This window comes from Lithobates pipiens, unplaced genomic scaffold, assembly GCF_037356315.1.
Source record: "Lithobates pipiens isolate NorthernLeopardFrog02 unplaced genomic scaffold, aLitPip1_a1.2 Scaffold_22, whole genome shotgun sequence".
Taxonomy (NCBI): Eukaryota; Metazoa; Chordata; class Amphibia; order Anura; family Ranidae; genus Lithobates; species Lithobates pipiens.
This window is the reverse complement of record NW_027507784.1, coordinates 168,917,204-168,943,232: the sequence shown is the minus strand read 5'-3', so window position 1 is coordinate 168,943,232 and position 26,029 is coordinate 168,917,204. Positions and strand designations below refer to the sequence as shown.

Below are 26,029 nucleotides of genomic sequence, written 5' to 3'. Positions count from 1 at the left end.
CTTGTAGAAATCACAAGAGAACACAGTTGCCTTAAAAAGTTTAAGGTCAGGTCCACAAAAAAACACATTTATAATGCAAATATGTGAACAAAACTGAACGCAGTAAATTACACTTTAAAGCCTGACGCTAGGTTTTAGTGCACTTTAACTAGTTTGTTTGCACCAGCATGGTCCAAACAAACTATTTCCTTTAGGAACACATGCTCCCGCTGTGTGCACTGTATAAGGCCCCTTTCAGACAGAGCTGACCCCATCAAGGGGATCTGCCTGCTCAGTGCCTGATCCCACCTGAGAAGGCAATTGACAGGTCAATGTCCGCTCCGCTATGCAAAGTTGACACAGCTCGCTGATCTCTATGGGGCAGTTGAAAGGAAACAGACTGCCTGTCCGTTTCCATCCATTTCGATCTTCCAGATGGATGGGGGGGGAAGAGATCCCAAATCAGTCTGTTTTTAGCAGACCTGATCTGATGTCGGCAGGTATTAGACACATGTCTGCTGACATCTGCCGCTATATAGATAACAATGGCTGAAAAACAGACAGGCAGACCCGATCAGTCCACTGGTGTGAAAAGGTGTCTTAACTGTATGTAGCATCAGCTGAATACATTATACAGCACTGTTTGGGGGGGGGGGGGGGGGGGGTTAAAAAAAAAAAAAAAAAAAAAAAGGGAAATTATGTTTGTTTATTTTTTACACTTTTTTTTTTCTTTTATTTGATCACTTATTGCTGTCAAAGAAAATGTAAACATCCTTTGTGACAGCTATAGGCATGTGGGAGGTACTCTCTATGGAGAGATCTGGGGTCTACAGGATCGCTCCTATGCCATTAAAAGCATTCTATCATACCAAGATCGGTGTGATCAAATGCTTTTCATTTTTAAAAACAGCATCGTATACGTCCAAGAAAACTGGAAGTGATGCCAAGGTCATTGCTTTCAGGTTAATATATCAAAGAGGTGATCAAAGCTGCTCTGGTCTTCGTCTGGCTCGATGATCAGCTAGTGGAAGCGCTAGCTGGTCGACTGGCACACCCAGTGGAACAAGAGATCCTGGTAAATCTGTGGAAGGCAGTGGGGGGGCGGGGGGGGAACATCCCCTCTCACTGCTTGTGAAAGGAATTTTAGAGGCTAGTTAGCCACCAGAATTTCACAAGAGAGCTTACCTTCAGCTCTAAAAACGGTACCGCGATAATGCCCACAGCTGCAATCATCTTCCTGGTATAACCACTTAAATGCCAGCAACATACGGGCATGCTACTGGTTGGCAAGTGGTTAAAGCTCACTAAAACCTGGAGTTGGGCTTTAACGGTAGGTTGTCTCCAGCAACACACATTTTTTTTTCATGCTGACGAGGAAATGCAATTTTTAGACATATGCACAATTATAACAATAATCAGGCCTCAAACAGACCTCCGAGCCTAGATGAATGACATGCAATATGCCCGCTGTCTCCTCTGGGATATACATGTCACACATCTCAGGGGGTACAATGCTCCAATGAGATAGAAGGGTGGGAGGGTGCCTAGTGGCACGTCATAGTGAGGCCTGGCTGCTGAACCCAGAAGAGCCAGGGGGGGCGGGCCTCCAGATGACATCATAAAAAAGATGTACGGGAAGTACAGGACTGAGCAAATGCAAAATTTTGCAAGGATTCTGCAGAACACAGCTGGATCCACTGGGCAAGTGAATATCTGAAATGGTTATAACCTGCAACAAAGCTTGGATTGATGTGAAGAGAAAAAAAAACAACCTAACTAGCAAAAGTAACAGCCTGTTATACTCCAATTCAGCAGGAAATCTGTTCACAGAATCCCTGCGGATTGGGACAGACACTGCCTACGTGAAAGGGCTCAAGGTCATACATAGATTTCTGTATCCACCACATCTTAAAAGGCCAATATGCAGTCTTGTAAGCAGGCAGATGTGGAGAAAACGGTGCAAGTAACACTGGGCCTCACGTGCAAACAAAAGAAAGCATGCTGCACAAAGCAAATCCGTTTTGGTTTTAAAAACTGCCCTACAACATAATGAACAGCAGTAATCCAATCTCGCTTCCACTGCAAAATGGACACTTTAATTTTCACTAGAATTTACAGACAAAAGCTCAATGTAGCCACACACTGTATTCCTAGGAATCAAACACTCAGAGGACATTGGCCTTTCACTAGTTGGTTAGGAGCTGCCCTTAAAAATAAGTCCAGTGTCTATGGCACCAGCCACAGCACATTTGTATTTTAAATCTCTCCTACTGCAGATATATGGTATACATTTTAGATGGGATTACTTTGTTTCTGAAATCAGTTATATCCCTGAATGTGAAGCTAGAAATCCAATCAATTACTCTGTAATGATCACCTATTTCAGCATCATTAAGAATGTTCAACCCGATACTGCAGCACCTCCAGCCTATACCTAACAAGACCGCTGTCTCCGTGGTAACCAAGAGAATCCGCCACAGTGATTCTAGTTACATTGCTTTAGGGATTATCTATATTCTTTTGTTAGCCACACAAATACCATTCTTTCAACCTCTGCATAAAAATATTTAGGGCCCATTTCACGTCTTGCAGCTGTTGCAGTGCGTTTAACCTGCCGGGCATTAAATTAGGCTGCCAAATAAGAGCAATGGACTGAAAATTAGGCATGACCTTTTTTAATGCAGTGTAACATACAGCATGTGCATTGTGGTGTGTGGCAGCACCCACTAATCTAACAGTGTGGTGGATTGCCATTAAAATGAATAGCAAGCCACACATCAACATGTATTGCTGTACAACACATTTTAGCTCCCTTCATCATTATGCATAAACATGAATAGGACTCTAAAAGTGAATACAAATTTCCTTATTCTCTAAAAAAAAATTCACACACACATCCACTACTTAATACTATTTTTTTTTTTCATGAAATAATTTCGGAATGTGTTTTTCTGCTTCCATGTAACTTCCTCTGTGAGCCCCCAAACCTTTCCTCTTCCCCTGACGTCTGTTTGTTTGTAATGAGCAGTGTTAGTGGCACGCATGTGCACTGCTCTATGCACACTGCAAATCTCATAGTCCATCTCAGGAGAAAGAAGGGATAGCTACATTCCTACATAAAGTGGTACCATAACAAGAAGGAAAATCAGAAAACAAAAATAAATAGAAGGCAGCTGAGAGCAATAGAATACTGTATACTATAATATTAAGAAACCGGAGTTAAATGTCACCAAAAGCATTTTTCTTTACTTAACTGGTATATTATATAAAAAGCAGCAAAAAAAAAAAAGCGCAAAGCTCTCCAAATGGGGAGCTCCCAACTTACACTGCCGGCATGGTGCCTGTGTGCCAGGATAACTGACAGTGCAGGAGTGATGTCATCATGCCATGCCAGTTAATGAAGTCAGAAGAAGATGCCAGTGAAAGACGGGGGACCATTGAGGAAAATGTGGATTCAAAGACTATAAATAGATAGTCCATGTGCTAAAAAAAGCATCTGTGTGCTAAACACTTTCTTAAAAATTATTGTTTATTTTTTGCATCTCAGTACTACTGAACTCTTCCAGCCACGCCACTACCTGTCTACATATACCCAATCCATCATTGGCTGCATGTAATCCGGCATCCTGACAGCGATGCACCATGCCTGCTCTATGTCACTGTTAGTCTTCACCATGTGACAGACATTAAAGCATCACACCAATCCTTAGCCCTTGTACACACGGTCGGAGAATCCTTCAGAATGTGTCCTGTCGGACCGTGTTGTCGGATAATCCGGCTGTGTGTAGTATGCACCGGACTGATTCCGTCTGAATATCCGTCGGACCCAATTTTCCAACTTGTTGGAAATATTTTCCGACAAACTGGTCCGATCGGACATACTCCGATCATGTGTAGAGAATTCCGATCGGACAAAGTGCCACGCATGCTCAGATCAAATTCCTACACCAAAGCTATTGGCTACTAGCCTGAACATAGTCCTGTCGTAACTAAATAACGTCATCACGTTCTGAACGATCAGATTTTCCGACAACTTGGTCCGACCGTGTGTATGCAACAGTTTCGGACAAAATCCGTCGGACACAAGCCAACGGATTTGGTTGGCAGAATGTCCGACCGTGTGTACAGGGGCTAAGAGGTCCAGATACAAACTTCATTCCGATGCCAGTCAGAGGGAAAACCCCAAAAATGTAGCCAATGTGTTTTAAGGGTCCAAGAGCGCCCCCTTAGGATTTGATTGACAACACTGAACAGACTAAGTGAACTGTACCTTTAATGGCTCTGCCAAAACAGTTACTGACCAGGCTTGTGCCACACTGAGGAAATATTGATAATGTTACAGTTCACTTCTAGTTTATGCACATTGCAGCCAATCAAGCCCTGATCGGGGGGCACTCCCTCATTCACCCCTGAAACACACTAGCTACTTTTTGGGTTGTCTCCCTGACTTTTAATTGGAATAAAAAGTTATAAATCACCCTTATAGGAGCAGTGTGGGGCTTTAACTTACATTTTTGCTATATTACACGCCAACGAGACAGTGAAGATCCTCCAAGGTATAAAAGATAACTGCCCGGGAGCCAGATCATTTACATCAACATTTTAAGATAGCAATATCCGTGACAAAACACAAAGCGATTTTTCCACCTTACTCTACAGTCTCCACTATGAGAACACAAGAGCACGACTGGGAGATGGTGGTCACACCATAACAGGAAATGCCTAAACAAGGACCTTCAGGGCAGAATTCCCAAAGATTACTTTATAAAAGCTACAGATAGAAATATTTAAAACTGCTTTACAAAGCGTATTGATTAAAAGCTGGTTCACACTAACGCGTGAATGTTCCTGTGCAGCCCATTCATTTCATAGGACTGAAAACCATACTGGAATGCGCAAGTGCTACTTTTTCAGATCAAGCCACACCAATCTGCATGGTACTCCACTACCCTGTGGTTTGGTGGCCATAAACCCGCTGCGTTTGCAAAATGTGTTTGGGTTGTGCTATTAGGAATTAATGGTAGTTGGTCCAAACCCACAACTACCTGCCCGGCCAGAGTTATGTTCTTCCTGGGCCTGTGTGGGTAGTACATTTATGTCAGTCTGTCGGACATGCACGCTGGAAAAATCAGATCCCGATTAACGCGCTCAGCCAGATCAGAGTGTTCTAGCGGGGGAGGTTGCGGCACGTCCCCCTGTCCGAACACAGAGCTGTCAGGTTTTTTTCATGCAACCCAAAAAAAAAAAAAGTTAGTGTGTGTGCCCTGCTTTAGGGACCTTCGATTGTAAGCTCCTTGAGGGCAGGGACTGATGTGACTGTACAATATTTGTAAAGCACTACTTAAAGTGGTTAAGGAAATTCCTCTCTATACTTATTCTATTCCATTGAACAGAGCAGCCTTGAACCTCCTCTCCTCAGCTGACACTCCTGGCTCCTCTAAGTCCAGTACCACACAGGAAGCAGTTTGCCATGGGTGGGAAACCATGGATGCTCGCTCACCAAGCCCTGCTGCCGCATCTACCGACACAGACAGTGGTACTTGGCCACGCAACCCACTCACCACTGGCTTTGATTGACACTATAATGACATGCTGGTAGGTAAATTGGCCCTAATATGTATGAATGCAAGTTATGGACCTTAATCTGTAAGCTCCATGAGGGCAGCGACGGATGTGACTGTACAACAAAAATGTAAAGCACTGTGTAAACTCAGCGCTATACAAAATATCTTAAAGATGAGTTCGGCCCCTCCCCCCAAAAACTTAAAAAAGTCAGCAGCTATGATTACTGTAGCTACTGACTTTTAGGCCTCATGCACACTGGACATTTTTACAGCAGATGTCTTTGGCAGTAGACTTTTTCTACAGTCATTAAACTCTCCATCATGTTATCCTAGGTGTCCATGCACACATAAGCTGTTTTCAGCAGTTTTGAGCAGAAAAAAAAACAAAAAACACCCCAAAACTAGTGGGTTCTGAGAAATGTTTTTCAGCTGTAAAAAACACTCTAATGTTGATAAACGTTGATAAGCGATCAAAAATGTCACTCCAGCATTTAACGTTTTTGATCCATTGAAAAAAAAAAAAAAAAAAAAGTGGAAAAAAAAAAAAATCGCTAATAAAAACATTGCAAAAACGTTGAAAAACTCACTGCAAAGCTACTGACATTTTTATGTTATTTTGACATCCAATGTGCATGGGGCCTAAATATTAGGACTCTTTCTTACCTGTCCATCGATCCTGCAATGTCGGCACCCCATCCGATTCTCCAATTGGCTCTCGAGTTCTGCTGCCATGCGTGGTAAGGGAAACCGGCAGTGAAGCCTGTATCTTGTGGGGGGAAGGAGGCCAAGGTCGCCGCGGCAGTCTCCCCGAAGTAGATGACAGGCACCCACTTACCCCCCGGAAGGTGCCAAAATGTGGCACCTTTTGGGGGGCAGATAAGCGGAGCTTCCACTTTTGGGTGGAACTCCGCTTTAAATAAAGGGCGCCCACGTGTCTTGCTGGAGTAGTGCGTTCACATGAGCCAATTGTTTACAGAATGTGTTCCAGCGTGAATCGGCTCTGATTGCATATGAAATCTTTGCAGGCCCATTCCCATGAGAACGCAGAAAAGGCGTTGCAGGTGCGTCTCTCCCACCGCGCTGCCAATTGTGAGACGTGCACCAATTGCTGATGGCGCACCAAACACATCTGGAAAACGCAGCACGTTAGGTGTGGCGTGATCTGAAAAAGGTACCGCTTGCACTACTTTTTCTGGCCTTTCAAAACCAGAACGTGCGCATTCCAGGGTGAACCGGCCTTCAACTAAATAGAAGGAAAACACATCAGGCCCAGTGTGTATTTTGGGGGGTGGGGGGGGTCATCTTCCAATGGAAGAGGTGATGGTGGGGGAGGGGAGGCTGGGTTTACCTTTGGGGGAGCTCGGGCTCTTGCTCTCAGGGGAGCTCCTCTGCTGCCAGCCTGGCCTTCCCACCGGAGAAGGGGACGAGGAGGACGGTACTCCCGGTGTACTGGAGTCCACAGCCGGGCTGCTGGAGGAGGGGGATCCGGACTGGTTGTTGTGATGATGGTGGTGGTGATGGTGGGAGTGATGGTGATGATGATGGTGGTGATGATGATGTCCTCGGGTGGGTGACGATCCGGTCTGGGTGGACACGGTAGGACTTCCTCTGGAGCTGCTGACAGCCGGGGGGGACTCCACACCGTTGCCGTTCGCCCCGCTCCCTCTGGTAGGACTGCCGCTCCGGGAGGGCGGGCGCAGGGCGGCCCCGTTGTTGTTGTTCACCCGCGTAGGGCTGCCGTGCTGCTTCAGCTGAAAGGGAACCGTGGCCCGCATGGGCTGAAGGCGGCTCCCCGGAGCTCCGCCCGGAACGGCACCGGCCGGGGTTCCCGGAGGTGTGGGGGAGCCGTTTCTCCTCACCCACTGCTGGGACATCTCCCACTCCGCTGCAGGCAGCTTTACAGAGAATGTCGGCAGCGCTGCACCCGAAGCACGGCAAGAGGAGGCCGGACACGCCACACACCGGGCGGAACGTTCCTCGCTGTGCACGCGCTCGGTGTAACGGCAGCTGCACCTGTGGCGCACGCGCAGCAGTTCTGTCTGCAAACAACACAACACCCTGCGCGCTCGCGTAACGCCCACCATCACTCCAACCTTATGCTTATTGGCTGCTCGCTTCTGACCAATAGAACCGCACACTTTAGCGAGGCAACAGGAGCTGATTGGTTGGCGAGCGTCTCCTAGACGCTAGGAAACCAGTCAGCTAGCGGTTCCCTAGCCTCCAGGGAATGATTGTGAAGGAGGTGGGGAGTGGGCGTGAAAACTCCGCAGCTCTGTCATGGGCAACGCTGTGGCTTCCAGTCACCTGCCAGAGGTTGTCATTCACAGAGCAACGGGGCTGGATGAAGCACAGTAGCTTCTCTGTCGTCATGGCTGTAGTAACAAGAGAATGCCTCTGGCATCAGCCATGGAGGGGGGAGGGAGATGTCTAGTACAACATCTGTGGATGAATGGCCCTTCCTGAGCCTGATGCAACCCAGTCAAAACAAAAAGAAATCTGATGCAATAAAATAAATGAAGCAAAAAATTTCTATATATCTATATATAGATAGATAGTTATCAAAATAAAATAATTTCTGCAAGTGGTTTAGGTTGAATGGATTAAACAAAAGGACATGCATGTAATACATTGAACACAGCAATAGAAATATTACACCCATAAACATCAGGTAACAATAGAGAATAATTCATATCAATCATTGAAATTTTCCTAAAATCCTGAATGTGAAGCCACCCATGACATTTAACACAACAATTTAGGCTGGGTTTACACTGTAGCATGCAGTACATATTTACACAGGTGGGCTAGAGACAGTAAAAACAGGTGGTTGAGCTCTGGTTTTACTGACTGCCAAACCGCAAGTCAGCTGCAATCAGGGGCGGATCCAGAGTCTAGTCTCGGGAAGGGCACTGCTATAAAATATGTTTTTTTGGGGGCAATTTATATGGGAAATGGCTGGTATTGGCGCTTCAATCATTACGGCACCATGGTTGTTATGGTGTCAGGATGATTGAAGCGCATTATTTCTATTAATGCATTGTAATATAAAATTAAATGGTTCAACTCACCATAATGCAGAATCAGTGGGAGCCCTGAGGGTGTCATTTGCCATGCGGATTGTCACTTGCCACATCACTTGTCACCAAATGTGGATTGTTACTTGCCACGTCACCTGCCACACATTGCGGATTGTCACTTGCCACGTTGCCTGCCACACATTGCGGATTGCCACTTGCAACGTAGCCTGCCACACATTGCGGATTGCCACTTGCCACGTCACCTGCCACACATTGCGGATTGTCACTTGCCACGTCCCCTGCCACACATTGCGGATTGTCACTTGTCACGTTGCCTGCCACACATTGCGGATTGCCACTTACCACGTCACCTGCCACACATTGCCTGCCACACATTGCGGATTGCCACTTGAATAATGGGAAAGCCTCAAATTTAAACAAGATACCATCGTCCCATTTAGTATATAGAGAAAAAAAGGGATGAGCATAAAGCTCATGAAATAGGAAAAGACTCTGGAGGGGATTTTCCTAAGAAAGTTTTTTTGTGGGAGCAGTAGGGACTATTGCGGTATCGTATAATAAACCAATAATTAATTAAAACTAAAAATTCAATAGCATTTTATTATAATTACCTACACAAGGATAATGAAAATTACATAGACACACATGACAAAAACAATTGATATAGTCAATCCAAAAAAATGGAAAACATAATGTACAAAAAGAATTGAAAAACCCCCACAAAGAGAGGGGATTTTTTACATAAATATGGGGTTGACGTATAAATCGACCGGTTTCGCGGCACTGAAAATGCCGCTTCCTCAGGAAACGTCACCTACAAATTTGATATAAACAAAACAAAAATGTATACTAGTATGACAATTCAATAGATACAATAATCTTAAATAAGAACCATACAGTACATCCAGAATTAATATTTGTAATGAAACGTCATGACTCACCTGGAGCCCTTCAGACCCCTTGGCACTGGAGCGACCAAAAACGAGACACCCAAAATTTAGGGTGCCCCCCCTGGGGGCGGACACGGGGGGTGTATGGAATATGGGGAGACGCACTATGCGGTAAGCAACTAGAGAAAATATAATAACACAGTCCTTATAAAATATACCAAACAGTTCAATAGACCATGAACGAAGGACTTGAAAAGAAATTAAAAGAATTTAGGATGTAAGAATTTGGTAAAGTCAGTCAAGCCAAAGCAGACACCCAGTGGTTCATGGTCTAGATTGTTAAGTGATCAGGACTGAGAAAAGGGGATTAAGTATATGAACAGAACCTACCCCTGTTTCTATAAAGATGGCAAAGGAAACTAAGTCAGGAGTGACACACTGCACTGCAATTTAGAGGTCCAAGCAAATCTTCAAAGGTTGCCCCAAAAAATAACATAGAAATTTGTTCTAGATAAAAAGTTTAGAGGATAGCAATGTATGAGTTAATAAACAATATGGGTTTGAAGAGCGAGGATAACAACAGTGCAGTGGTTGTATTTACCTTGAGGACAAGATCCCAATATATGTGTGCGTCTCTCTCCCAAAACGGCGCCGCTCTGAGAAAATCATTCGAATAGCGGCGCCTTAAACATCCCCAACCCGGAAGTGATCAGGGCACTGTTGTGCACTCCTTCTCAGCGTCCCCACCTGGTACTGCGCAGGAGCGAAGAACGCGCGTGCGCAGAACAACGTCCGCTCGTACCGAGAGCTGGAATGAAGGGGGACGCTTGATGGACGTGGCGGGGCGGGAACTCAAGCAACAAGCAGTTCCCGTCCATCGCCACTACAGTTCTGAGAAGGGGAAAACTTCCGAGCCAGGCAATCAGCGCAGCGCACAACTCCGTGTGCGCTGCTTCCTCCCCATCGGGACAGATTGTCCACGATGGAGTAGGTGGGACATGAATAATAGAACATCTCCCCTGAATGCCTCATGTCCGCCCATGGGGGGGAGAATAAACTCCTCAGGGCGTCTCAAGTGGGGGGAGGACCAAGGTAGAGCCATGACGTGTACAAAGATCATAATATAAAGAGCAAAACAGTACAGACAAACAGCGGCAGGCACAGGTCCCAAGTGGGACAGTCCAAAACAACAGTCCCACAAAGATGACCGGGGCCAGTCGCTGGTAACACCGAATTAAGGTCAATGAAATAATAGGAAGAGGAACCTACCCATCAGAAATTGGCTAGAATCCCAAACAATAGTAACCTCTCAGTGAAAACTGGAGTTGCAAATTAGGGAGAAAATTAGCAATGATAAAAATACTGGGTATATCCGGAGGGGTTTGAACCCTGGTGAGACACAATGGAAGAAAAATGAAGGAAAAAGGAAAGGGGGAGAGGGGAGGGAAACAGAATGGCGAGAATTACATCAAAATCAAACTGTAGAGTAATTAAGGAAGAGGGGCATAAATATAGGCTATCCTGTGACGTATGGCCTATGGCCCTTTATGGGCAAATACCCAATATATATGCAAAAGTACCTCAAAGGAAGCATTTATAAGAATGGGCTTCATTGAGGCCAGGGGGGATAAGGGCGTTTAGCCGTTCAATCCATACCGTTTCTTGTCGCAGGATAGCCTTATCCCAATCCCCTCCTCTAGGATCCTGTGGGATGACTTCAAGAACATAAAATTTCACCATTTCAAAATTAAATCTGTGATGTATACCAACATGGCGACCAACCGTGGTCATTTTACCATTAGTCGAATAATATAGATGGTCGCCTAAACGCTGACGTAGTTCCCTGATGGTCTTCCCTACGTAAAAGGCTTGGCAGGCGCAGACCATCAGGTAAACGAGTCCTCTAGTGCCACAATCAGCATAATGTGGGGGAGAAAAAATCTCTCCATTAGGCAAGACTAACGTCCCTCCCTCTTGGATCCATGGACACTTAGAACAGTGTCCACATTTGTAGGTGCCTTTTGGTCCTTCCAAAGATTTGGAATCGACTTTATAGTGGCTGTTTGTCAGCCTGTCTCGAAGGGAAGCTGCTTTTCTAAAGACTAGTTCAGGGGTGGATTTGACATAGCTACCTATGACATGATGTTCAGCCAGGAGGTGCCAATGTTGGGATAAAATGTGCCGAAGTTGCTGATGGTGTGAGGAGTATTTAGTAATTATTTTAACAGAAGATGGCTGTTGTTCACGCGGAGGACCATATAATAGTGACTGGCGACTCCGAGAGAGGGCTTTGTTAAAGGCCCTTTTAAGAGTAGTATGGCTATAACCTCTAGCCAATAGACGGTCTCGTAAAAGATTGGCCTGCACGTGAAAATCCCCGTCCTCTGAGCAGTTCCGCCGCAATCTCAAATATTGGGCATAAGGGATACTGCGAACCAGAGGACGGGGATGTGCACTAGAGGCATGTAAAATCGTGTTTCCAGCGGTGGGTTTGCGATATAAATCGGTCATGAGGGTACCAGAGGGGTGTTTAAAGATATTTAGATCTAAAAAGGAGATGTTAGTATTATCCGTCGTATAGGTGAACTGCAAATTAAGTGATTGGTGTTAAGGGTCTCAATAAAAAATTTTAAGGCCAATTTCATGCCAGTCCATACGATAAATAAATCATCGATATAGCGGTACCAGCATAACACTGATTCCAAAAATTGCTGTCAAGTGTCCTCACTAAAGACGTATCTCTCCCACGCACCAAGGTAGAGATTTGCGTAGGAGGGGGCACACGAGGTGCCCATGGCTACCCCCTGTACTTGTAAAAATAGCTGGTCCATGAACAAGAAATAATTTCTCGTTAAAATAAATTCCAGCAGTTTCAAAATGAAACCGTTGAGGGGCCAAGAGGTGTGGTCCTGTTCTTTTAGAAAGATTTCAACCATCCGGATGCCCTGCTCGTGGGGGATGCTCGAATATAGAGCCTCCACATCAACAGCCACAAGCAGGGCATCCGGAGGCATCTGAATATCCTCAATATGTTTGAGAAGGTCAGTGGTATCTTTGATAAACGAGGGTAGTCCTAGAACATGAGGCATAAGGAAGGAGTCCACAAAACGACTAGCATTCTCAGTTAAAGAGCCTAGGCCTGAGACAATTGGTCGGCCTGGTGGGTTGGAGATGTTCTTATGGGTTTTAGGTAATGTATAAAAGGTGGGTATGCGTGGGGTAGACGTGTTGATGTATTTCAGGATTTCCTCATCAATAAGGCCCGCCCGAAATGCGCCAGTCACCAATTGGTGAAATTCAGAGACAAAGGACTCAATCAGAGGGGGTTTGATGGGGGAGTACCAAGACGCATTGTGTAAAACCAAGTTGCACATTGTTTGGTATTGTAGGTGTGTCATGAGAACCAGGTTCCCGCCCTTATCCGATTGCTTAATGACTAGATCTGGGTTATTGTGGAGTTTTTTAATCGCTAATTTATGTTTGCGAGTTAAGTTGGAAGGTTGTTCAACCCATTTAGTTTTTTTAAGAGATTTTATCGATTCATGTAAAAATGCCCAGATTGTGGGACATGTCATCAAGTCGGGGAAGGCACGGGACTTGGCTTTAAGTTTTAATTTGTTAGAATCAATGATCTGTGGCCCAGAAGTTACAGGATTCTGACTGCTGGTCAGTGAATCCTGACCAGGAGTGTTGGCAAGTTCAGAGTCAGTGGCACCTTCATCATAAAGTAGCATTAAGTCTCGTAGTGCCCGAAACTCTTGCATGGTAAATTGTTTGGTGCGTTCAGCTAATTCTTTTTCTAAGTTTAATTTTTTACGTTCTGGGTCAAAGATAAATTTATAGGTGAGGTTTCTGGCGAACAAATAGAGGTCTTTTATTGTCTCGAAGATATCAATTGGTTCGGATGGACAAAAGCCAAGACCCAATTGAAGAACAAATTCTTCCTCAGGTGTAAGTTTGATGGATGTTAAATTAATGATATTCAATGAAGAAATCTGATCAGAGTAAATTTCGTTACCATTTGGGGGAGGCGACTCTGTGCTCAAACTTTGTGCACATAAGCGTCTAGACTGCCCCTTCTGGTGACTTCTGGGTTGGTTGGGATTAAAAGGTTGGAAGGAAAAAGAGATTGAATTTGGGGCTGTAAAAGTTTCGGAATCACACCATGAAGTGTAGATGCCGCCATTTCAGTTTTACTAGAAGAAGGGGAAGATGCTTGTGTACGTGTGGTTTGTGAAGTTTTGACCGATTTACCTAATTTCTTGTCCTTTTTTGCTTCTTTATGAGGATGGCCATTCCCTGTGAGCGATCTTTTACGTGGAGGGTTAGGGCCACGGGGGTAGGTAGCTTGAGATGGAGCCTGGGAGGGTACAGATGATAGGGAGGAGTCAGATTCAGACAATTCCAATGGTAGTCTAGTAAGAGATTGGCGAGTGTGCAATGTATTCCTCCTATTAGGTACTCGACCAGCCCATTTATAGGCGTACCCCTCTAAGAAGGCTAGTTTGTCTAATGCAAACTTGCCTTGTTTTTTAGTGATGATTTCCTTATTGAGGATTTCTAGGCGGTCCCTAAGTTCCTTCCATTTGTCCGTAAATAGAGTAGACGTGGTAATGTCAGGATATTGCTGAATTAACCTGTCTATCTCCTCATCAAGTAGGGACATGTCCGCAACATGTTGAACCATCAGTTGCTTCATAAGTTCTAAACTACACGAGGTCAAGGTGTCTTCCCAGGTCTTTTTAAAGTCAGTACTAGGGTCTTTAAGAGTGGGGAATATTTGAATACGGAGGCCCAATGGGCATACCTTTTCTTGTACGTAAAGTTTAAAATACTGCGTATGCCAGTGAAGGTGTGATTTTCTCTTTAGAAGTTTGAACATTCTGTCTAGGAAAGTTTTAATGTCATCTTCTGTTTTGTGATTAGTCAGACATTCCGCCTGTATGGTGGACATAAAGTCACCCCAGCTGGACCCCAAAACATCCATAATGCCAAACAATTTGACTAGCAATTGGTACTCACCAGCACTTTATACCCAGGGGAACCCAGAAAAAAAGGAAAAACAATAATTAAATTGGGGCCATAGCCTGAAGGGTTAAGGTTCAAACAGTGTACAAAAATGAAAAAATTACATAAAAAGTATAAGAAAGAGGCATAGAAGAAAGGAGTTGGATCCCACGATCCAGGTGTGTTATCCACCCTAAAATTATGAATAATGGGAAAGCCTCAAATTTAAACAAGATACTATCGTCCCATTTAGTATATAGAGAAAAAAAGGGATGAGCATAAAGCTCATGAAATAGGAAAAGACTCTGGAGGGGATTTTCCTAAGAAAGTTTTTGCCACTTGCCACGTAGCCTGCCACACATTGCGGATTGTCACTTGCCACGTCACCTAACACACATTGCGGATTGCCACTTGCCACATAGTCTGTCACACATTGCAGATTGTCACTTGCGACGTGGCCTGCCACACATTGCGGATTGGCACTTGCCCAGTCGCCTTCCACGCATTGCGGATTGCCACTTGCCACGTAGTCTGCCACACATTGCGGATTGCCACTTGCCACGTAGTCTGCCACACATTGCGGATTGCCACTTGCCACGTAGTCTGCCACACATTGCGGCTTGCCACTTGCCACGTAGCCTGCCACACATTGCGGATTGTCACCTACTGTGTCACTTTTCTACTAAGGTGTTCTTTTGTTGAGTCCAGAGTGAAGATAGGCAGCAGAGAGATGATGTAATCTCTCTGCTGCACACAGCTTCCTGCACAGTGAGGGCGGAACTGGAGTGATGCAGGGCAGTGAGAGATGATGTCATCTCCCTGCTCCCCTGCCTGCTGGCTTCCTGATTGGCCAGCAGCCCTCCTAAGCCGCCCAGCTGCCCCCCCCCCACCCGTCCACTCAGCGCAATCACCCGCGGAACCGGCTGCGCTGGCACCCACGGAACCAGCCGCGGAACCGGCCGTGCTGGCACCCGTAGAACCGGCTGCTCTGTCATCAGCTGGCGGTATTCTCAGAGGGGGCAATTGACCTGTTGCCCCCCCGGATCCGCCCCTGGCTGCAATGAACATTCAGGATGCGGCAATATTACTGCTCTACCCCTCAAACACTACCCCCTTCAGCAGTAGAGGCAGCAGCCAGGGATATAAACAATCCGCAGCCACAATACTTTTCTTCATGGGCAAGCGCAACGTTGCGGCACGCGAGTGCAAACTTTAAGAGGTTAAGGGAGTCAATATAAAGTTTCCTCGCCACCTGTCAAATATTTTCTGAAGATCGCTCTAGGGCATGGGTCTCAAATTGGCGGCCCTCGAGCTGTTGCAAAACTACAAGTCCCATCTTGCCTGTGGGAGTCATGCTTGCAACTGTGCAGAATTGCAATGCCTTATGGGACTTGTAGTTTCAGCTGGAGGGCCACCAGTTTGAGACCCCTGCTCTAGGGTGATGAACAAGGCCTAACGCTCATGTGTAGGTGTGAATAGGCCCATGGGGTTTCACTTTGCCTTTTAATTTAATCTTATTTTATTCATATAGAGAACAAGAAAGAAAAAAAGTAAGCATTACATACATCGGTAATGTGTACCAACAATAATTATCAATTTTATCGGGACAAATGCATATCCCGGTTACATAAAAATGAAATGAAGACAGGTTTATAGGGCACATCAGGAGTCCACCTGTGAGAGCAACACCTGAAAACATTACTGGTTTAAGTAACATTCACCATCATTTCAATGAAGGAAATTGTAGGTATCCCATACATAGTGCATCAGTAAAGGTTATATTGAAAAACTGTCCTGAAAAATAACATGTTTTAGGGGTCCCACTCTGAATCAGTAACAATGGGTAAGTCGAAGTCATGGCACATTAGCTCAATAGATTCCTAAGGGTGTATATAGACATAGAGGAAAGGGAATAGGGGTAGAAAAGGGGGGGACAGAAAGATTAGGGGCAAGAAGCACTCCAGCCTAGTCATGAGGTGATGTCGTCTAGGCTACTCTCAGCCCAGGAGATAAACTCTGATGAGTATCGGAACATGAACCATGAAGTTCAAGTGAGAGAGAACTGTTTGTCTTTACCATATTCCTCAGCTAATAGACGTTCAAGGTTCTAATGCAGTCAACTTCAGTAGCCCAGTCCCTCAGGGAAAGCATGGTTGTCGACCGTCAGTGACGAGGAATCACTACTCTGGCCGCTGCCAGAAAGTGTCGCAATCCATCTTTTTTAATGGATTTGAATTTTCCAGGGGGTATAGATAAGAGAGCTACCTCCGGTGAAGGTTGAATAGATGTTGCCATCAGTTTACAGTATAGTTTGAAGATCTGTTGCCAAAATCCCTGTACAGGAGGGCATTCCCACCAGATGTGGAGCATGGTACCCCCAGGAGCCAAGACACAGCCAACAGATATCTGGTACTGCCGAGTTGAAGTGGTGTATAATCGAAGGGCATCTGTACTCGTTACCAGTTTAAATCCTTTTTCCTGGGTCTAAGTGGCTAGGTATAGCTTGTGCGTCAGGATTTTTGCCAGTCAATAGCGGAGATAGAGTGACATAGTTCTGCCTCCCAGACCTTCGTAAATGGTGGAAGGTCGGGAGAAGAATTATTGAGCAAGAGGGAGTAAAGTTGAGAGACCACATGCATTGGAGGTTCTGCCTGCATGAGCAGTTCCTTAAATCCTGTTGGTTCAGCTAGGATGTCTGATATAGATGGGAAAGTCCAGATGTAAGAGGTAGTTTGTTGTCTCTGAAGCTACTGAAGGGAGTGTCAGGAAAGCAAACTGGAAAGGGCTATCTGTCCTTAAAGTTGGGTCTGCTATAAGGACTTGGGCAAGCCTCCTATGATCTTCTTTTGGCCATGGTTTAAATCCTGTTATGTACATAGCTGGAGGAAAGGCTGGGGTCCCAAAGGAGGGAGTCATAGGCCCCTGGTGATTCGATAAGCCCCCTCTGGACAGCTTGTGATTCCAGATCTAAATTGTTTGACTGGTGAGGTCAATTAGGGGGCCTGAGCCCCCTCGAAACGTGGGCAAGATATAGCTTTCCAAGAGAACCCAAAGTTTGGTTGAAGAGTGGTGAAACCAATCTAATATGTGAGTCAGCACCGCTGCATTATGGTATAATGAGGCATCCGGGCCCCCCCTTGAACTTTTGAAAGAGATAATGTTTCATATTGTATTCTGGGATGGGCAGCATTCCAGATGAATTTGGAAAACATCTGGCGTAGTTTCTGGAAGTACGAATTAGGTATGTGTTTAAGAATGGTTTGGAATAAGTACAGGAACCAAGGGAAAACCATTTTCATTGCATTCACTCTGCCAAGCCATGAGAGCCATTAGGATGCATATGTAGATAAATCTGCTTTGGTTCTAAGGAGTAAGGGAGTAAAGTTCTGGGAAAAGAGCGGGGATGCATCCACTGGTACTTCAATTCCGAGGTACCTGATGGAAGTGGAACCGGTTTTGAAGGAGAAAGTAGGCGGAAGTCTTTGTAAGTCCAACTTATTAGGCAGGGATATGTCACTTTGGGGTTGATTTACTAAAAGCAAATAGACTGTGCACTTTGAAAAGTTCAGTTGCCCTCTGCAAGAGAAGTTTCTCCAGAGTTTAGTAAAAGAGTAGAAGCTCTGCTGACTTCCATCATCCAATCATGTGCAAGAAAAAAATTCAGTTTTTCTATTTTTCTTGCACACGATTGGGTATTCTTTTCACATGATCATAAACACTGCCTTCCAGCATCTGAAACCCCTTAAAGAGCAGGGAGGTACCAGGGCCAAGGGGTTAAACTTAACCTGACACTTAACCCCCAAAAATCTAACCCTACCTTAAGCTAGGTTCACATTTATGCAGGCTGTAGGTGATCAATTTTCCCCAATGCATTTTGTCTTTTTTTATTTTTTTACACATGTTTTTGACTAGTTTGTAACCACTTCAGCCCCGGAAGGATTTACCCCCTTCCTGACCAGAGCCTTTTTTACGATTCGGCACTGTGTCGCTTTAGCTGACAATTGCGCATTTGTGTGACATTGTACTCAAACAAAATTGATGTCCTTTTTTTTCCCCCACAAATAGAGCTTTCTTTTGGTGGTATTTGATCACCTCTGCAGTTTTTATTTTTTGCGCTATAAACAAAAACAGATTGACAATTTTGAAAAAAAAGCAATGTTTTTACTTTTTGCTATAGTAAATATCCCCAAAAAATATTTCCTGACAGACTCCATGGCAGCCTACGTATAGGGTTAATCCCACCTCTCATACCTCATAGGACCCCACTCCTATAAATCTTTGCTCCTAATCAGAGACCGTGTTCCTTTTTTGTCCTCCTCCTTAACCACTTCAGCCCCGGACCAATTAACAGCCTAAGGACCAGAGGTCTTTTTACAATTTCGCACTGCACTGCTTTAACTGGTAATTGCGCAGTCATGCAATGGTCTACCCAAACTAAATTTGCGTCCTTTTCTTCCCACAAATAGAGCTTTCTTTTGGTGGTATTTGATTGCTTCTGCGATTTTTATTTTTTGCGATATAAATGGAAAAAGACCGAAAATTTTGAGAAAAAAATATATTTTCTACTTTTTGTTGTAAGAAAAATCGAATAAACTCAATTTTAGTCATACATTTAGGGCAAAATGTATTCAGCCACATGTCTTTAGTAAAAAAAAATGTCAATAAGCGTATATTTTTTAGTTTGCGCAAAAGTTATAGCGTCTACAAACTAGAGTACATTTTCTGGAATTTACATAGCTTTTAATTTATGACTGTCTATCTCATTTCTTGAGGTGCTAAAATGGCAGGGCAGTACAAACCCCCCCAAATTACCCCATTTTGGAAAGTAGACACCCCAAGGAAATTGCTGAAGGGCATGTTGAGCCCATTGAATATTTTTTTTTGTCCCAAGTGATTGAATAATGACACAAAAAAAAAAAAAAAAAAGTTTACAAAAAGTTGTCACTAAATGATATATTGCTCACACATGCCATAGTTATATGTGGAATTGCACACGGGCGGACTGTCTGACGGACTTGGTCCGTGTAAAAAGTGAGTGTAGAGTAATAAAATGTAAATGTAGAGTAAATACAAATGTAGCTGTAGTGGAAACTCTACATACTCACTCACAGGGGCGTTTCTTAATGAATAGCAAAGTCTTTGTGTAATATGTGAATCAGTAAAGTCTGTCTTCCTTCAAGGCATTTCAAACGTACTTTCAGGAGTAGAAATTGAAGAATCCTTCGTTCATCCAATAGTTCGTTTATTGTTCAGAAAGACAAGCAAAGACAAGATTGACATCTGGTAACATATGGCATGGTGATGGCCTCAGAAGGAGGAAAGGGTCTTCTGATCTACATTCTCCAAAGTGTAGAATCCTTTCTCTTCCCACCAATCCTCCCTTTCCTATAACCCTAGTCCATTCTTATACTGTTTCAAGATGTTATGTCAGCATATCCTAATAACACCCACATTTGCATATATACCCAATATGGTTCAGTCTATAGATAAGTAGCATAACTCCACCCATTGTTCTGACATAGTAACTCAAAAATAGAAATACCTACTCAGCAAAACCACTCCTATCTAAACTCTGTGTTGTTCTGTGACCTTCAGAAACCATCACTTACCACCAAACATATAACTTACATATATTTTCAGAAACTTTTATCTTTTAAGATATTAATTACCTCAAAAACTTCTAACAGTCCGCTGAAACGTGTTTCAGCGGACAATCCGCTCGTGTGTGGGCTTCAGCGGACTTTTTCAGCAGACAGTCTGGCGGACTAAGTCTTTCGGAATTTCCGTAATATTGTCCGTCCAAACTTGGTTTCAGCGGACAGTCCGCTCGTGAGTAGGCTAGTTCGACGGACTAAGTATGGCGCATGCTCAGAAAGGATTTACACGGCCGAAGGTTGCATTGCAGTGTATTGGACGTCGAATTTCTAGTCCCGTCGTACGTGCCGTACACGTCATCGTGCAAGCTTTCAGCGGACTGTCTGTTCGTCGTGTGTGGTCAAGTCCGTTCATTCAAAAGTAGGACGGACTGTCTGTCGGATTGTCTGACGGACTTAGTTGGACGGATAGTCCGCCCGTGTGTACGCGGCCTTAGGGTGCAAATTTTATCACAGTTTCGAAGGCCATAAAATGCCAAAATAACACAAAACCCCCCCCAAATGACCCCATTTTGGAAAGTAGACACCCCAAGGAAATTGCTGAGGGGCATGTTGAGCCCATTGAATATATTTTTTTTGTCCCAAGTGATTGAATAATGACACACAAAAAAAAAAAAAAAAGTTTACAAAAGGTTGTCACTAAATGATATATTGCTCACACATGCCATAGTTATATGTGGAATTGCACCCCAAAATATATTCTGCTGCTTCTCCTGAGTACGGGGATACCACATATGTGGGACTTTTTGGGAGTCTAGCTGCGTACGGCACCCCGAAAACCAATCACTGCCTTCAGGGTTTCTAAGGGTGCAAATTTTTGATTTCACTCCTCACTACCTATCACAGTTTCGAAGGCCATAAAATGCCAAAATAACACAAAACCTCCCCCAAATTACCCAATTTTGGAAAGTAGACACCCCAAGCTATTTACTGAGAGGCATGTTGAGTCCATAAAATATTTTATATTTTGCCACAAGTTGCAGGAATATTAAAATTGTTTTTTTTGCACAAAGTTGTCACTAAATGATATATTGCTCACACATGCTATGGGCATAAGTCAAATTACACCCCAAAATAAATTCTGCTGCTTCTCCCGATTACGGGGATACCACATGTGGGGGCCTTTTTGGGAGCCTAGCCACGTACTGGACCCCGAAAACCAAGCACTGCCTTCCGGATTTAAATATAAAACACTACCAAAAAAACCTGTTAGCGATCGCAGGGATCAGGCCTGACTCTGCGATCGCTGTAGTTATGTGTTTAGTGTTTTGTAAGTGACAGTGATCGATCGATACTGCACTTGGGTGGGCTGGGCGGAGGGGCAAAACGCAGGTGCTAGCAGGTATCTGGGCTGATCCCGCTAACAATGCGTTTTTTTGGAACCCTAAGGCTGCATTCACACCTGAGCGTAGCTTTTCAAGCGTTTTTTGCGGCGTTTTTTACCGCGATTCGCGGCGTTTTTTGCCGCGTTTTGTCGCGAATTTATGCAGGGCAAAAGGTCACCAATGTTAAAAGAAGAAAAACGCCCAAATCAGCCCGATTCGTGCAACAAAAAAGGGTCCGGAACTTGTTTGAGCTTCAGGCGTAGGGCTTCAGGCGACTTGGAGTGGAGATGTGAACCATCTCCATTGAGAATAATGGATTTTTTCCCCTCCAGCGTTTTGTAGCTTCAGGCGTCAAGCTACAAAACGCTCAGGTGTGAATGGGGTCTTAACTGCTGGGGACGCTAGTATAGATCTGATCAGATCAGATATTGATCTGTTCAGATTCTATACCACTACGGGAGGTGTATGCTTTGCGTGTGGGTGTTAGCGGTACTGGCACTAACCTAGCGCTGCCTGGGGCAACGCAGACCCTGACCCTAAAACCTAATTGATATCACCCGCCGGGTGATCAGGGGGTTAAACCTTTATTGGGTAATAAATGGTGGGTGCCCTGATGCTATAAAAAGCAAACTAACTAACCAGAGTCACCCGTAACACTTATACGGTGATCACTGGTGAAAGGGTTAACTAGGGGCAATCAGGGGGTTCGAATTTTTATTAGGTAGTATATGGAGGTCCCTGGCGCTATATAAAAACCTGACGGGGAACCTAAATAACTAACTGGCTAACCAGCGTCACCAGTGACACTTATATGGTGATTGCTGGTGAAAGGGTTAACTAGGGGCAATCAGGGAGTTAAAACCATTATTGGGTAGTATATGGGGGTACCTAGCGCTATAAAAACCTGGCGGTGAACCTAAAAAAATAACTAGCTACCTAGCGACACTAGCGACACTAATGCAGCGATCAGAAAAATGATCGCTTAGTGACACTGGCAAAAGGGGGTGAAAGGGTTAACTAGGGGCAATCAGGGGGTTAAAACCATTATTGGGTAGTATATCGGGGTACCTAGCGCTATAAAAACCTGGTGGTGAACCTAAAAAAATAACTAGCTACCTAGCGACACTAGCGACACTAATGCAGCGATCAGAAAAATGATCGCTTAGTGACACTGGCAAAAGGGGGTAAAAGGGTTAACTAGGGGCAATCAGGGGGTTAAAACCATTATTGGGTAGTATATCGGGGTACCTAGCGCTATAAAAACCTGGCGGTGAACCTAAAAAAATAACTAGCTACTTAGCGGCACCAGTGACACTAATGCAGCGATCAGAAAAACGATCGCTTAGTGACACTGGCAAAAAGGGGTGAAAGGGTTAACTAGGGCCAATCAGGGGGTTAAAACCATTATTGGGTAGTATATCGGGGTACCTAGCGCTATAAAAACCTGGCTGTGAACCTAAAAAAATAACTAGCTACCTAGCGACACTAATACAGCGATCAGAAAAATGATCGCTTAGTGACACTGGCAAAAGGGGGTGAAAGGGTTAACTCTAGGGGCAATCAGGGGGTTAAACCTTTATTGGGGGGTGGTAGGGGGCTACCCTGGACCTAACACTAACTGCCCTGACACTTTTTACTTTTACAACTGACACTGAATGCAGTGATCAGTAAATAAATGATCACTGCAATCAGTGACACTGTGACTGGGGGGGGTCGGGGGGCGCGCCTGTGTGTTAGTTAGTGTCAGTGTAGTGTTTGGTGCACTTACTTTTAGTCTTCTCCTCGTAGTCTGGTCAAAAAGACCGCCCCGAGGAGAATGACATCACTTCCTCCCTGCCTGTGTATACAATACACAGTGGGAGGAAGCTTCTCATTCGCCAGGAGCGATCGAGAGGGGATGGCCAGAAACCAACGGCCATCCCCTCATTCCGGATCGCTCCTGAAGCGAAACGGACCGCCACATCCAGCGGGAGGGGGTCCGATCGGACCCCCCACCCGCTGAAAGGCAAGCACGTACATGTACGTGCTTGTGCCTGTACATGCCATTGTGATGACGTACAATGGCATGCGGCGGTCGTTAAGTGGTTAAGGACCAAAGGGATAGTTCTTACCTGAAGGAGTCATAAATCCGGTTCTGGTTCCTGTTCGCAGTTCGCACGCATGATGGAATTTTTTTCTGGTGTCTGGAGTCCAGTATCCCAGCTACTAGTAGGGAGGACATGGGGATGTATGCCATGAAGAGCTTACTATCCAGCCACTGGCTGGCAAGCGGCAGTATGACCATTCGTCCCAGCTACTAGTGGGAGGCCTTTCCTTTTAAATGATCCCCAAGATCGTGCCTATGGATAGGAGCTAGGTCGGGTGGTCGCTGCGTTGGAATGGTATCGTATGGCAGTCTGTGTATGTGTATGTTTGTATTTTCTCTGTGTCCTGTGCCGATCGTTTGGTGGGGGATGGCAGCTGGAGAGCATATGCATTCCAGTTCGCCGCTCTGTTCCTGTATTGCGCAGCTGCAAGCCTCGGTTGAGATTGAGGCTTGGTTTGCTCTTGTGCAGTACAGTCGATGTGGCAGCGACTGTGCATGCACGCGAGCACCATGCAGACTACGCTATCGGCGCCATGACGTCATCTGGCACCAGTTTTAAAAACCTGTCAGATTCAGACAGGTTTGCTGCTTCTCCCTTAGCAAAAAAAAAAAAAGAGAAAAATTCACTGCTTGCTCTGTGGAATTTGGGGGTAAGAGTTTTTTTATGCTTAATCCTTGCTGAATTAACTCTTTATTGGCTGATTGATTTTTGAACACTAGATGGTATTGTGTCATTCATTAATTTATAGTTTGCTATTGATTTAGTTGCAGCTTGTCTGAATCTATTTCTATGGATGTCTCTTCGCCCCCTTGTGGCCAGCCCTTGCGCCGCAGGTAGGATGGGATTTTATTGTTCCTTTCTGCCTGTTTTCTGGGTTGGTTTGGGAGTAAAAAAAAATAAAAAATATTTAGTTTTTTTCCTTGTCATCTATTTTAGCCCTATTTTAGGTACTATTTTAGTACCTGATCTTCATTCATCAGCACGCAAAGATAATGCTCAGTCTGGGTCACGTCGTGGCCATTCAAGATCAAATTCGGGACGTCATAAGTCCTCTTTCAGACACCTCTCTGACAAGTCAAGGTCCGGGTCTCGGCACTATTCCCACCACCATTATGGTCGCTCGGAAGGAAAATCCTGTTGGGGTTGCAGAGCCAAAATTCCGGAAAGCAAATCGCTCTGCGATTTATGTTTCTCTAGAGATACTAAAGACCAGCAAGTAGAGGCCTTGGTCAGAAAGGTAGTTCAAGAATCTCTGGGTAGATCAGATTCCACGCATGCGGCGTTCCTCCCTCTGTGCCAACTTCAGTCGTTGAGATGGAAGACTTTGAGGTTCCGGGTCCCTCCCGTGACAGTTGTTCCTTCAGTGGTTCCTCTGACGGTGAGGCTGAAATTGATGATTCTAATGCAGGGTTTGATTCTTCCCTGGTTCCTTATCTGGTCAGAGCAGTCAAAGACGCACTAAGATGGCAAGAGCCGGTGGAAGCACTCGCTAAACAGAGGAAGTACTTTAAGCATCTTAAAAAAGAATGCTCAAATTTTCCCTTTTTGGGGGAACTAGGTGAAATCATCTTGGATGAATGGAGTAAAGTCGAGAGGTAGAATTCTTTGATCTCCAAAGTGGCAAAAATGTACCAATTTAAGGGTGAGGAGGTGAAGCATTTGGAGTCTGCTCCTCTTATTGATGCGGCTTTGATGAGACTGGTAAGACATGTCACGCTCCCTCTGGAAGACATCGTCTCTTTTAAGGATGGCAAAAAAGGAGAAAGAGTCCCCTGGGGGTGGATTTTTAAGGCACGTACAAACTAAAATGATATACAAGTTATTTTATTACATAAAACAGACAAAAAACAAAACCTTATTCTATGAATTATCCAGCTTTAGTTCATACTTTTTATCTCTTTAACTGCACTTCTTAACTGCTGCACCGTTTTTTACCCTGCACTATAATTGTCAGCCCCAGTGTTTCCCCGCTGGCGCCGTTCACCTTCTGTGGTACAACTTTTCTATTTATTCATTTATTTTTTATTTCTAATTTATTTTAATTTAATTTCACTTTATTTTATTTCATCCATTTTTTCATTATTTTCTCATTTTCAATTTTTTTTTTTATTATTTTAGTTATCATTATTATTTTTCTTTATTTATCTTTATACAAAAGAAATTTACTATTTGGTTTTTCCTTTTTTTCTCCTTGCTTTTTCTTTTTTATTCAGGAGTAGTTCTGGGTAAAGAATTATTAAAGTTTCAGTTCACATGAACTTCTCCCCTGCTTGGGGACTGCAGAATTTTCTTCATATCACTTCTGCATGACACCTATAACACTTGCTGGAGTATAGACAGACTGGGGGATGTGCCTCGAACACTGGCGGAGTCAAACATATCTACATTGTCCTGTATAACTACTTGTTTTTATCAAATGGTACCTAGTGGTTACTGCCATACCTGTTAGCAGTATTGTAAGTATCTCTAAACCTTGCCTGTTAAT

General features: G+C 44.4%; 1 protein-coding gene across 2 annotated transcripts in view; it reads right to left on the bottom strand.

The window, feature by feature from the left end:
- FAM117B (family with sequence similarity 117 member B) overlaps window positions 1-7,575 on the bottom strand; it is a 124,228-nt gene extending 116,653 nt beyond the window's left edge. For both annotated transcript variants that reach the window (XM_077448609.1, XM_077448610.1), the window contains exon 1: window positions 6,892-7,575. In XM_077448609.1, coding sequence (XP_077304735.1) covers window positions 6,892-7,417 — 526 coding nt within the window. In that variant the 5' untranslated portion in view covers window positions 7,418-7,575. The remainder of the gene's footprint in view (window positions 1-6,891) is intronic.
- Window positions 7,576-26,029: the final 18,454 nt, after the last annotated feature.